The sequence below is a fragment of the Gracilinanus agilis genome, chromosome 4 (genome assembly GCF_016433145.1).
Source record: "Gracilinanus agilis isolate LMUSP501 chromosome 4, AgileGrace, whole genome shotgun sequence".
In the NCBI taxonomy this organism is placed as follows: Eukaryota; Metazoa; Chordata; class Mammalia; order Didelphimorphia; family Didelphidae; genus Gracilinanus; species Gracilinanus agilis.
The window spans coordinates 404,777,179-404,789,558 of record NC_058133.1 but is presented as its reverse complement, the minus strand read 5'-3'; the positions used below and the strand labels follow the sequence as shown (position 1 = coordinate 404,789,558).

Genomic DNA, 12,380 nt, shown 5'->3' with positions numbered 1-12,380 from the left:
GAAAAATGTCTTGAAATACACTGAAATCCTTTTTTCTTCCTCAAATGCCTTTGAAAAAAATTTTTGGCAATAAGAATACTTGAAACTAACAAGCACTATTGTTTATGCATATGACTGGCTAATGTTTAAAGAGTGGGACTAAAGCATGCCAAGCATTTCAACCTTTTTGTTTAAATTAGAAAGTAGGTGGAAAAAATTAAGGAAGCTATATTGTAGCTTTAGAATTCCCTTATATAAGAAAAATCTCCATTGGTATTTTCTAAATCACTATTATTTCAATAAAATGACACATTATTTAGCAAAATGGGCAAACTGAGTGTTAGGAGCTATAATTACACAAGAGAAAAATCAAAGTTTTACATATACATTTGGCCTAGAAGATCTCTAAGATTTCATCCAACTCTTTAACTATGACCTTATACTTTTATGATCTAAAACTGTGTTAAATTTACTTACTTGTGTCGATGGAGAACAGCATTAAAAGCCAGTCCATCAGCCCAACTTGTAGTGAAGTTGAGAACATTGACCTGACTATAAGGCCTTGTTGACTGTCGAACCCAGCTCAGAAGAATCTTCTCACTGTTCGTCTGCTGGAGGTCTGACATGATGTCTTTCATGACATCTTTTACCTATTTAATTAGAAAGGCAGAGTTATTCAATCATTTGGGTAAATTCCTTAAAAGAGATATTCTACATTCCTAAATAAATACCATGCAACTCATAAGTATCTTATAGCAAAATAATTCTTTTTAAAACAAAGTATAACAGATACTGTATAACAAAGTAGCTGTTAAGTAAAATATAATAATTGTTTTCCTGTAAGAGAGAGAGGGAGGAAAAGGAAAGAAGGAAGAAAGAAGGGAAAAAGAAAAAAAAGAAAATAGAAAGGGAGGGGAATTTTTCTCCCACAAAAAAAAAAAAAAAACAAAAAACAAAGAAACTGAAATGAAAGAATAAAACTTAAGTATGCAAAAGCAAAAGAAATTGAAATATAAAACAAGGGTATTTAACTGGGGTCCAAGAACTGTTTTTTTAGTATTCTAATTTTTAACTCATTTTTACTCTTTTTAAGAAAAATTAATACATTAAATATAATTAATACTTCTGGTATTTGGAATATCTCACATCCTATACCAAGATAAGGCCAAAAGCAGTATATGATTTAGATATAAAGAGTGATACCATAAGTAAAATAGAGGAACATTGAATAGTTTACTTGGCAAATCTATGGAAAAGGGAAGAATGTATGACCAAGCAAGAAATAAAGAGCATTATAAATGTAAAATGAATGATTTTGATTATATTAAAAAATTTGTACAAACAAAATCATTGTAACCAAGATTGGAAGGGAAACAACAAACTGGGAAAATTTTGTTATAACAAATTTCTCTGATAAATGTCTAATTTCTCAAACTTACAGAGAAGTAAGTCAAATTTATAAGAATACAAGTCATTACCAATTGACAAATGGTCAAAGGATATAAACAAGCAATTTCCAGATGAAGAAATCAAAGCTATCAATAATCAAATGAAAAAATGTTCTAAATCACTCATGATTAGAAAAATGCAAATTAAAACAACTCTGAGGTACATCAACACCCCTATCAGATTGGCCAATATGACATTAAAGAGAAGTGATATATGCTGGAGGTGGTGTGGCAAAACTGAGATACTAATGCATTACTGATGGAATTGTGAACTGACCCAAACATTCTTGGGGGCAATTTGGAATGATGCCCAAAAGGTAAAAATGTACATACATCTTGATCCTGTAATACCACTACTGGACCTGTATACCAAAGAAGTCCAAAGAAATGGAAAAAAGACCTACTTATACGTAAATATTTATAGCAGCTGTTTTTGTGGTGGCAAAAAATTAGAAATAGAGATATCCATCAACTGGGGAATGGATGAACAAATTGTTATATTTGTTGGTGATGGAATACTATTGTGCTATAAGAAACAATGAGCAGGATCTTTTCAGAAAAAGCTGGAAAAATCTAGATGAACTGATGCAGAGTGAAACAAGCAGAAGGGAAAGCACTGTACACAATAACAGGAATTTGTGGGAGGATGACCTATGAAAGGGTTAGGTTACTCTCAGCAATACACTGATCTAGTAGCATTCTTTGTCATGAGTCCTTCAGAATTATATCTACCTCCAGGGAAAGATTTGTTGGAGTCAGATGCAGATCAAAGAATACTATCTTTCGCATTAGTTTATTTATAATTTTATTTGGGGTGTTGGGTTTTATATCAGTATTTTCTTACAACAATGACCAACATGGAAGTATGTTTTGCATGAAGATACATGTATAACACAGGTCAAATTGCTTACCATCTTGGAAAAGGGGTAGGGAATTGGGCAAGAGAGAAAATTTAGATCTTATAATTTCAGAAAACATATGTTAAAAATTGCTATTACATGTTATTAAAAAAATAAAATATCTTTGAGCCAAAAAAAAAAGATGACCTTTAGTAGAACTATTAAAATAGGAAGCAAATGGCATGATGTTCTGTCCTCAATCTTTAAAGGACATGTCATACAGTTCACCTTTGATAAAATTATTTGCATCCTAAAAAAAATTAGTGCTATTTGAATGGAATTAATTTCCTTTTTAATGCTACATAATATATTTTACACATTCGAAAAACATTTTTCTGACACAGGATCTAGAAACTTCACCAAACTACTTTAGGGATCTAAAACACAAAAAAAGTTTAAGAATCTCTGATCTAAAATATGGTGAAATTTTCTTCTATTATTCAAAAATTAGAAACTTTTAAAAAACAGGGCAGGAAAAATGAAAATATAGGCTTGGAGGGCTCATATTCCTAAAGATTATCTATTTTTAGATAAGAACAGACTATAATTTCCCTACCTGCCAGTGCAAGATTATACTCCAAAGTAAGCCCAGTGTCAGTTTGTGATTTCCATCCACAATATCAGTTCCTCCAATGTTCACCAGTTCTACCTGTGGGGGAGAAAAAAATGCCTAAAATTAATTATGTCAATACTTTATAGAGTACTTACAAAAAACACATTACTGGAACACCTCAATGACTCCTTCCATTTTTTCTTACACCAAACAAAATCCTTTCTTTGTAACAAAGATGCAAATTTGAATAAAATGAACATAAAGTAGATATGCCCCTGCCTTTCTCTTAAACAAAGATCTAGTGGTTTGAACTAAATAATGTGAGAAATCATATTTGTGAGGCAAAACCAGATGTCAACACTGTTGTTACTGAAAGACATTTAATACTAGAGACTCCACTAAGGTACTACTCAATGCTTCAATTCATAGTTGATTCCTACTTCACAAGGGCTCTATCAGCAAAGGACAAGTTACAACAAGACCTCCCCCCAAGCTGAAAAGTCTAAAAATATAGCCCATTGGTGGACTCTGTGCCTCTCATCTAAGGAACGGTCTAGAAAAAAAAATCTGAAAAACCTCGCAACCGGAGGGTTAATCACCAGATGTGGAATTCTTATGGCCACAGAAATTCATTAAATTGTTTATGGGAGGCTCAAGACCAGCCACATCTGTATCCATGGTAGCAGTGCCCATCATGACAAATTATCACTACTTTTATTCTTAGCTATCAAATTCTATATCTTTTGAAAAGCAACAACAGGGTAACTTTCTACTTATTAGAACAAATGACTAGATAATAAGTCATAGAAAAGAAGCTTAGTTTTTTTTTTATCATAACTTGCAGGCAGATATAATGTGTTTAAAAAAAAACTTGAAAATTAAACTTGCAGAAGAACAGTAAATGTTTTGTTTCATAAAACTAAGTGATGCTTTCCTACATGTCAGTGGGCATGAAGAGTCCTAAACGCCCACAAGTCTTGGCTAGCACTATGATTATTTAAGAACATTGATGATTCATTGCATTTGCTACTATATATAAATGTCAACAACATTACTTAAGAGCAATGAAAGTCTAATAAGTGTTCAATTAAGAAATTTTATATTCATTTCCTTTTAGAATCCCTAATTTTGCTTAATACTAACCTCTATATTCCTGAAATTTCTTATTTGAATTTTAAATACATATACATGTACACATATACCTATATATATACACTCTCGTATACAAACATATAAAGTATCTCCTAAGGAATTGCATTAGCCAATGTTACTAGTTTAAGTATATTTATTAATATATTGATACTTTTTTTATATCAGTCATTTCAGTCATGTCCGATACTTTGAGGTTCCAACTAGGGTTTTCTTAACAAAAACACTGGAGTGATTTGCTATTTCCTTCTTCACTTCATTTTACACATATGGAAACTGAGAAAAGGGGAGTTAAGTGATTTGTCCAGGATCATGTAGCTAAGTCTAAGGGCAATTTTGAACTCAGATTTTCCTGACTCGAGGCAGTGGAACTCTAACCACTGTACTACTTAGCTGCCCTGGTTATCAATCACATTCCTTCTAAAATACATTTTAAAAAACATTATTTTCACTGACTTATTATTTTTAATTATTATTTTTAAAATAATCTTATTACATTGTCTTTATGTGACACATGAGATATATGGCAGGCTTACCTTACCAAACTTGTAGAATAGGTTAAAATAAAGACCACCATATAAGTAGTTAGCATATAAAACAAATCATTTATTTGTGAGTTTAAAGTATCTTTCCATGCTTACATTGTTCTGATGTAAAACCTGGAGAACTCTGTTGACATTATTTAAAGCATGTACTCTCGTGGAACCACGTTCTTTAGGCTAGAAAATAAAAACAGAAACAAAAATTATTGAAGGTTTTCTTCTTACATAGGCAATAAAAAAGCTGTTATTATAATTTAGAAAGACACTTCTATTATTGTAATTTGTTAGATATTAATTTAAATGCACAGGTTATCATGCAGTGCATGTGCTTAGACTACTATAATATCCAATAAATCCTTTCAGAAGAAAGTTCCTTTTTGGCAAAGGTGGGCTTGTACACAATGTGAATAAGATGAAACTCTGGCCTTCTCAGGACTAAGTATCTGGAAGCATTTGAGAAGGAAATAACATATGGAAAAGAACCAGGATTGCAATCAGGAATTCTTGTGCCTAAGTCAAGGCAGGACAGCCAGCATCCAGGGCATGAAGCATGCTCTTAGTTAAAATGAAGAAAAAAGAAAAAAGAATACCGGCCTCCTAGAAGAGAAAAGGAGCTTGGGACACTCAATGTGCCCACATCTAGGAGGCTACTATGAGTAAAGAGAAGAAGGTCATCCCAGGATGTCATCTGATATCAAAATAATTACTTTATACTCAATAATTAATGATAAAATGATTACCATTAATGATAAAAATATTAATTTTAAAATCCTAAGATTTACAGTACTCTAATTATGAAACAAAGTTTCTCAGGATTTTAGGGGGTTTCTCTTTACTGAAAGTGTTGACAAAAAGGCTAGATGACATCTTGTCAAGAATGTTGTAGAGGGGATTTTTTTTTTCTGTAATGCCTTAGACCTGATGATATCTAAAGTCTCTTTTTACCCCAAATTGTGTAAAATAATGCTATATTACTGTTATTTTTTTTTCTACTCCTGAAGGAATATGTGTCATCAGCCCTATCCTTCTCCCCTCTCCTTAAATTCAGAAACCTCTAAATTCAGCACATTTGGTTTAAAGACCTAGATGCCCTGTACTCTTTCTAAAAAGGACACCGTGATGCTGATTCATATAGAAAAGCCTCCTGACAGAAGGTCAGAAGCCATGCCAAGTCTGGCTGCCAGTATAACCACAATGTGGGGACTTAAATATTAAATAAAGTTCCAAATAGTGAAATTCACAAAAGACTACATGGTTCTGCGTAGGTTCTGAGCCAGTGAGAGAGGGGGCATCCTTCCCCTGTTCTTTCTCTGTTCCTCATGCCTACAATAAGAACCTGGGAGTCACTGTCCATGTGGCATAGAAAGAAAGAGAGAAGAAAAGAAGCAGGGAGAACAGTGATAAGGCACAGAAAAGAGAAATCCACATGATGGAATTCCAACAATGCATACTATTCTTCTTTTTTTCCAATTCTTATAACAAGGTTTTAGACAATCAAGTGTGCCTATGGAATATAATCCCCTTTACTTGTAAAAACTAGTACTTATTAAGAATGTACTGATTAACAGAAAGGAAGTTTATTGCTATTTTAATAAATGTCAACTTTAAAACTCTAAGATAAAACCAATAAACATTTTGAAATATATATATATATAATTAATTGCATAATTGCACATATACTTTTAAATTATATCCAAAATATGCACACATACATGAGGCAATCTCTAATGAAATCATCCTATCTCATCTAGCCTTTCTTTGTAATTCTAAACCCTTTAATGCTTAATTTTGTTTAATTTGAATTTTATACTTTAATAATGAATTTAATTTAATAATGAATTTAATAATGAAAACATAGTCTTATTTAAGTAGGTTCCTCCCTAAGCAGACACAGCACCATGATTACTTTCATTCTGTATACGAGGGCAATATATTGTTAATACCAATACAGCCATTTATCCGTGGCAAAAGTAAAGTTCTTAAGATGTCAGAATGAGTGACAATCGACCAAATAATTTGAGAAAAGATCACTAAAACTACATCTACATTTATGTCTAAAATAACTTGGCAATGCTCACTCCCCTCATTATGAAAAAATGTTTAGTCCATAACTTAGTTCTTAAAATGCAGCTTTTCTTACCAGTGAAGTTCCTGTGAGTCCCTCTAGAAGATCCAAGAGCTTCCTTCCATCTTTAAGATCTGTAAACATATCCTTGATAGGTGGTTTTCCACTCTATAAAATCAAAAAAATAAAGTAAGAGGTTACATAGAAGCTGAAAATAAATCTAAATCAACTAGCAAGTAAAAAATTTAGTTATATGTAGGTATACATATATATTTATATGCACATATCTGTGTTATATGTATTTGTATATGTGTGTCTGAGTATATATTGTATATGTGCATGTGTATATGTTTATATATTCATTTATGTTCAATTATAAAATGCACCTACTATTTAAATGATCATTAAAAGTGTATCATAATGTGTGTATTATAATGTATCATAATCCTCCAGAGTTTCACCTAATTTATCTGTGAAAGAAGGGATAGGTGTTGCTAGCCACATACCTCATCAGCTCACAAGAAGGATAAACTGAAATAAAATGTGAATTCACCTTGAAAACTGTAATGTGCTTTAGAAAAATAAAGTGACGGTATTACTAAAACATGTTGTTAAAGTTGTTTTTAATCAGATAATTCTCTTCTGACAAGTGACAGAATAGGAATAAGTTGAACCCCAGATCTTGGAATGACTTAGTCAGACTTGGGTACATAAATTCAAGCATTCATCTCTTTAGAAGAAATACCAATGAGAGAGAGAGAAAAAAAAAAAACTTGCAAAAGAACACAACTCTAAATTTAAAAGACTGCAACTACATTCCAATGAATATTTACTGTTTTTGTCAGATAATCTTTTTTTAGGTAATTTAGTCCACTCAAAGAGGATAGACTGACATAACTGGTTACTCTTTTCTCTATGGAAAACAAAAAAGTATTTGCTTCCCCAAGGAAATGCTTATTATCTGTGATGAAAAAAAAAAAAAAAAAGAACAGATTCCTAAAATGACTGAAATTCTTTTGAAGTGTGAAGCTTAGGAACCACCCTCTCCCAAATTAAATACTGCTAATGTTTTTTAACATGATCTATAACTATAGCAACTGTCCTTTTTCTCAAAAAGGAAATTAATTTACCTAAATTCACAATTATAAAAAAACAATTTTTTCAATCCTGGTTTCGCAAAATCTTTTCTTTGCTTAGTACTGCTTTTCACTCTTTATTCCCACATAAAATCACAGGCTCTTTCTCTCACTCTCACCTTAGCATGACAACAGACCCAGGAGTCCAAACTCACTGTAACCAGGAGGAGCAGGGAGACCTTGGTCTGACAATGCAATAGCCTCTTCTTGCAAGACCATGTTGCACTCTCTTCCTACCATAGCCTAAAATCCTTTCATTGCCTGGCAACACCCCAGGATGTATATTTCTCGACTTCACTATCCCATTTCCCATTTTCCTTGCCTCCCTATCATTTCCCTGGACACCTCAAACCACTGCCTCCTATTAAGGGCTTTCTGTGTGTATGGGGGGAAAAAAACAATCAAATATATGTTATAGAGATTCCAGCACTGACTAACCTAATTCTTCTACAAAGCCCCTTAAAGGCCCATCATTAAACCATGACATACACCTATTTTATAGATGAGGAAGCTGTGGCTCATAATAATTAAGTGACTTGTCCAGGATAGTATTTCAAGTCAAACACATCCTAGCTATGTGACCCTGGGCAAGTCATTTAATCCCATTTTCTTAGCCCTAGCTCTTCTTTAGTTGTTTCATAGATGAAAGTAAGGATTTAAAAGGGAGAAAAAAGAAGTGATCAAGACTAAACAATACTGGAAGCAAAAGTTCCCTCTCCTCCTATGTGTTTGCTCTATCAATGATTCTATTAAAAAACAAGTATGTATAAAAACTCACATTTTCATAGGCAACCCTCTTCTTGTCTTCGCATACTGCAAAGTTTGTTTGTTCATAATTAAGTTCAAATTTTATTTTTAAACAAGCAATTCCAGATATTTCAATAAATTCAGTAAAAATTTATCGATTGCTGTCATATGTTGGGTAATTCATTTATGGACCAAGGAAGACACCAAAATTAAATAAAATCCACTCCAATTAGAATGTAAGCTTCTTCAGGGGAGGAAATGCCTTTCTTTTTGCATATACTTACATTCTCAGAGCCTTGTTCAGTACCTGGCACATATTAAACACAAATTAAGTAAATGCTTAAGAACTTAATATTTATTGGCATGTTCTCTGTCTCAATGGAACTTGAGGAAATACAACATATAAAACAGAGGGGTCCTAGTGTCTCAGTGTCTGTCAGGTCACTTAAACTCTGTCTAAGCCTCAGTTTCTTTAACCATAAAGTGAAGATAACAATACTTCTATTATCCACATCACAGGGTATACTGAGAAAAACACCTGAACTGAATAGGTGTGTGACTCTGGGAAAGTCACTTAAACATTGTCTACCTCAATCTCCTTATCTGTAAAATGGGAGTAATAACAGTACCCAACTCCCAAGGCTGTTGTGAGGATGAAATAAGGTAACATTTACAACAGTGCTTTGCCAACTTTACACACACACACACACACACACACACACACACACACCCCTATCATTATTAAACCAAATAGTGTTAAATAAATATTGGCTGCTCTGATGGTGGTGGTGAAGGAAATTACTATGCTAAAAGACTGTATTTAATCCTTTTATGAAATGAAAAAAATTATAATGAAAAAATTACTTTAAACACATCTGGTTTTTGTTTCCATTTTCTTATGTCAGGCTTCCATAAATCAGGGTACATATAAAGGTAACATTTATTATTAAAGCATAAGGGAGAAAGCAATCTGATGCTCTACAGAAATACTATTGTTGTTATCACTATGCTAGCTGTGATAAGGTAAGTGCTGAATAAATATGAACCTCTCAATGCCCTCTGGTAATTTTATGAGATAATACTTTTCAGAGACAATTTTTCCCTTTTTTTTTTAAACCAGTACTTTCTATCTTAGTAACAATTCTTAGGCAGAAGGGCAAGAGCTAAGCAAAGAGGATTAAGTGACTTGCCCAGGGTCACAAGGCTAGGAGGTGTCAGAGGCCAGATTTAGCCCCAGGTCTTCTCACCACCAGTCCTGGTGTTCTATCCACAGTGCTGCCTAATTGCTTGAGAGATAATACTTTTTAAGATAGTCAGTTGCATTTCTATACAAGTAGGAGAAGTTTCTTCATTTGGAGCTGGGAAATTCCAGAGAAAGATGGAAACTTTTCACTTTTTTCTCTTTAGTCCCTCATTCCCTGATCCCCACAAAAAATCCCAGCACCTAGTACAGGACCAGCACAGAGTACTCATGTAATAAATGCTCACTGAATAAAAAATTTAGAATAGAAGTCATTATGTCTCAAAGACCTTAAAAGGGCAAATTCCATCTGTAGATCAATTTAATAATGAACCCTGCACATTAAAGTAAACATAATCTATTAAGTAACTATTAAATTAATAATAAGTAATTATTAAAACACACGTCTATTGTTTTCACAACACAAGCCCAATACGTGGGAATTTGATCTGGGAAAAAATTTAGAAATGTCAAAAGTCATCTTCTAACAAAAATAAAAAATAATGCATCTTGCCAGTTTTCAGCTCAGTTTAGATTTCTTTTTCTTTTTAAGAAATCTTATGTAATGACTTTTTAAAAAAATACAAGGAAGACAGTTTTTCAATTCAACTAATATTTAATGAGCCTTCCTATGTGCTTGCCACTATGCATAATAAAAGAGAATTTGTTCTCTTTACTCCCCAGGAGTTCACCACTAACACACAACTCTACAAAACTGTACATTATGAATGAAGCCAGGAAGGACAGGGCCCTCCCCTGGTTTTATTCTTCCAAAAAATAAAATGTAAGACCTCAATGAGAAAACATACCTTCTATAATGAATGAGATTCTCCTTCTCTCTACCTTGTTCTCTGGCTTCTCAAGTTATAAGCCTTTCAACACAGTATGGAACCTGCTCCAAAACCAATACCATGTCTTCTCTAAGCTAAGTCCTTCCTCTGTTTCTCCCTGTCATTCAACTAAAAAAAGCTGCTGCTCCATTTTTTTGGAATCTCGGATATTATGGAGGCAAATTTTCTGTGAGAGTCACTGAGGAACAAACTATTATATTAAAGTATAGGAAAATGAAGGTCTCTGCCCTTTCATGCAGTGAATACCACAATTATTAAAAACCAAAAACTAGGAATTGGGAGGTCCAACTGTGTAGGATGTGTTTATTGTCTAGGAGGACATTTCCCAATATTCTTAGCCAATAAGGCAATTTTTTTAAATGAGCTATTTTATTCCATCAATTAATTTACTCAGAAGTTATAAGTTAAGCTCCTTTTGAAATTGCAAAGTCACCTTTACTTTTAGGTAATGAAGACAATAAATCCAAAGGAAAATGGAACTCAAGTCAATCCACTAGAAAATGGAACTAGAGAATTCTCTTCTAGCACTTCAAAAGGTAAAAAATGATCATCTGGGATGTCAACTAACATCCACAATGCAGAAGAGCTTTATTTTATAAAGTTTGTACTATGTTTTATTTTTAGGAAAATATATTTTTACATGTGCCATATAAAGCTTAGCTATGGATTTTACAGTAGGAGGGAACAATAAAAAAAATGATTTGACTGCAGGGTATTTTTTCCAAGTTTTATAAACATTTAATAGAAGCTCTCTTATCTGTCTATGGTGTAAAGGTGCTTAGCCAACCCAAAATACCTGAAGAACTGTCCAACAATATTACTGATGATTAAAAAATAAATTCTAAAGTGATAGGATAAAAGAATCTAGATCTACAGTTGAAGGGGATTTAATAGGCCATGCCAGATCAATATTCTATTTTTACATATAAGAAAATTGAGGCGCTTGGCCTTGAGTCATTTGCCCTAGATCACACCAGTCTTAAGTGACAGCACCAGTTACTTTGGTTCCAAGTTTAATGCTCCATCCACTATAGCACTCTACTATTCTAGACACTAAAATAAATCAAATGCAGTGATTCTATTTAGAAAATCAAAAAGGATGGCATGATGCCAATTAATTAATGATGGGAATGATCAGAACCTTAACAACAACAAGGATTTATCAAGTTTCAATCCTAGGATAAAAATCAATTTATAACCACCTAAAAAAGGCTGAATACCAGAAAGGAGCAAATCATGTCAATCAAATTAACTCCTTTCTGCTTTAAAGGGACTGGCTATTCAGACAAGAAGACATGGCAGACATGGCAGAAGTCCAAAATCCCCTTAAGCTTTTCATTTTATCCCACATACTACTGATCAAAGATTCTAGTTAAACCAATGGCTTTCCATTTTTATTCCTTGAAATCACAGGGTTTCAATGTTATCTCTAGACATCACAAAAGACATATATAATTTTTGCCTGTCTTAACTCAGCAGCAGAAGCTGAGACTTTAGAGAATGTAAAAACAATACAAATCAGATTATATTTCCAGATAGTTAAAAACTCAACTGTTAAAAGTCATTCCCAAGAGTGTTTATTAATGATTCAGCATTGACTTGAGCATACTAAGGTGGTGGTGATGGTGATGGTGATGGTGATGGTGATGGTGATGGTGATGGTGATGGTGGTGGTGGTGGTGGTGGTGGTGGTGGTGGTGGTGGTGGTGGTGGTGGTAGTAGTTGTAGTAGTAGTTTGGTGGTGGTGATGGCTGCAGCTGCAGGGGCATAA

At 33.2% G+C, this 12,380-nt stretch overlaps 1 protein-coding gene across 1 annotated transcript in view; it reads right to left on the bottom strand.

Moving 5' to 3' along the window:
* UTRN (utrophin) overlaps nucleotides 1-12,380 on the bottom strand; it is a 674,836-nt gene that overhangs the window by 493,592 nt on the left and 168,864 nt on the right. The window contains exons 4-7 of the mRNA XM_044675452.1: nucleotides 6,711-6,803; nucleotides 4,670-4,747; nucleotides 2,883-2,975; nucleotides 457-629 (exon numbers count right to left, since the gene is read on the bottom strand). Coding sequence (XP_044531387.1) covers nucleotides 457-629; nucleotides 2,883-2,975; nucleotides 4,670-4,747; nucleotides 6,711-6,803 — 437 coding nt within the window. The remainder of the gene's footprint in view (nucleotides 1-456; nucleotides 630-2,882; nucleotides 2,976-4,669; nucleotides 4,748-6,710; nucleotides 6,804-12,380) is intronic.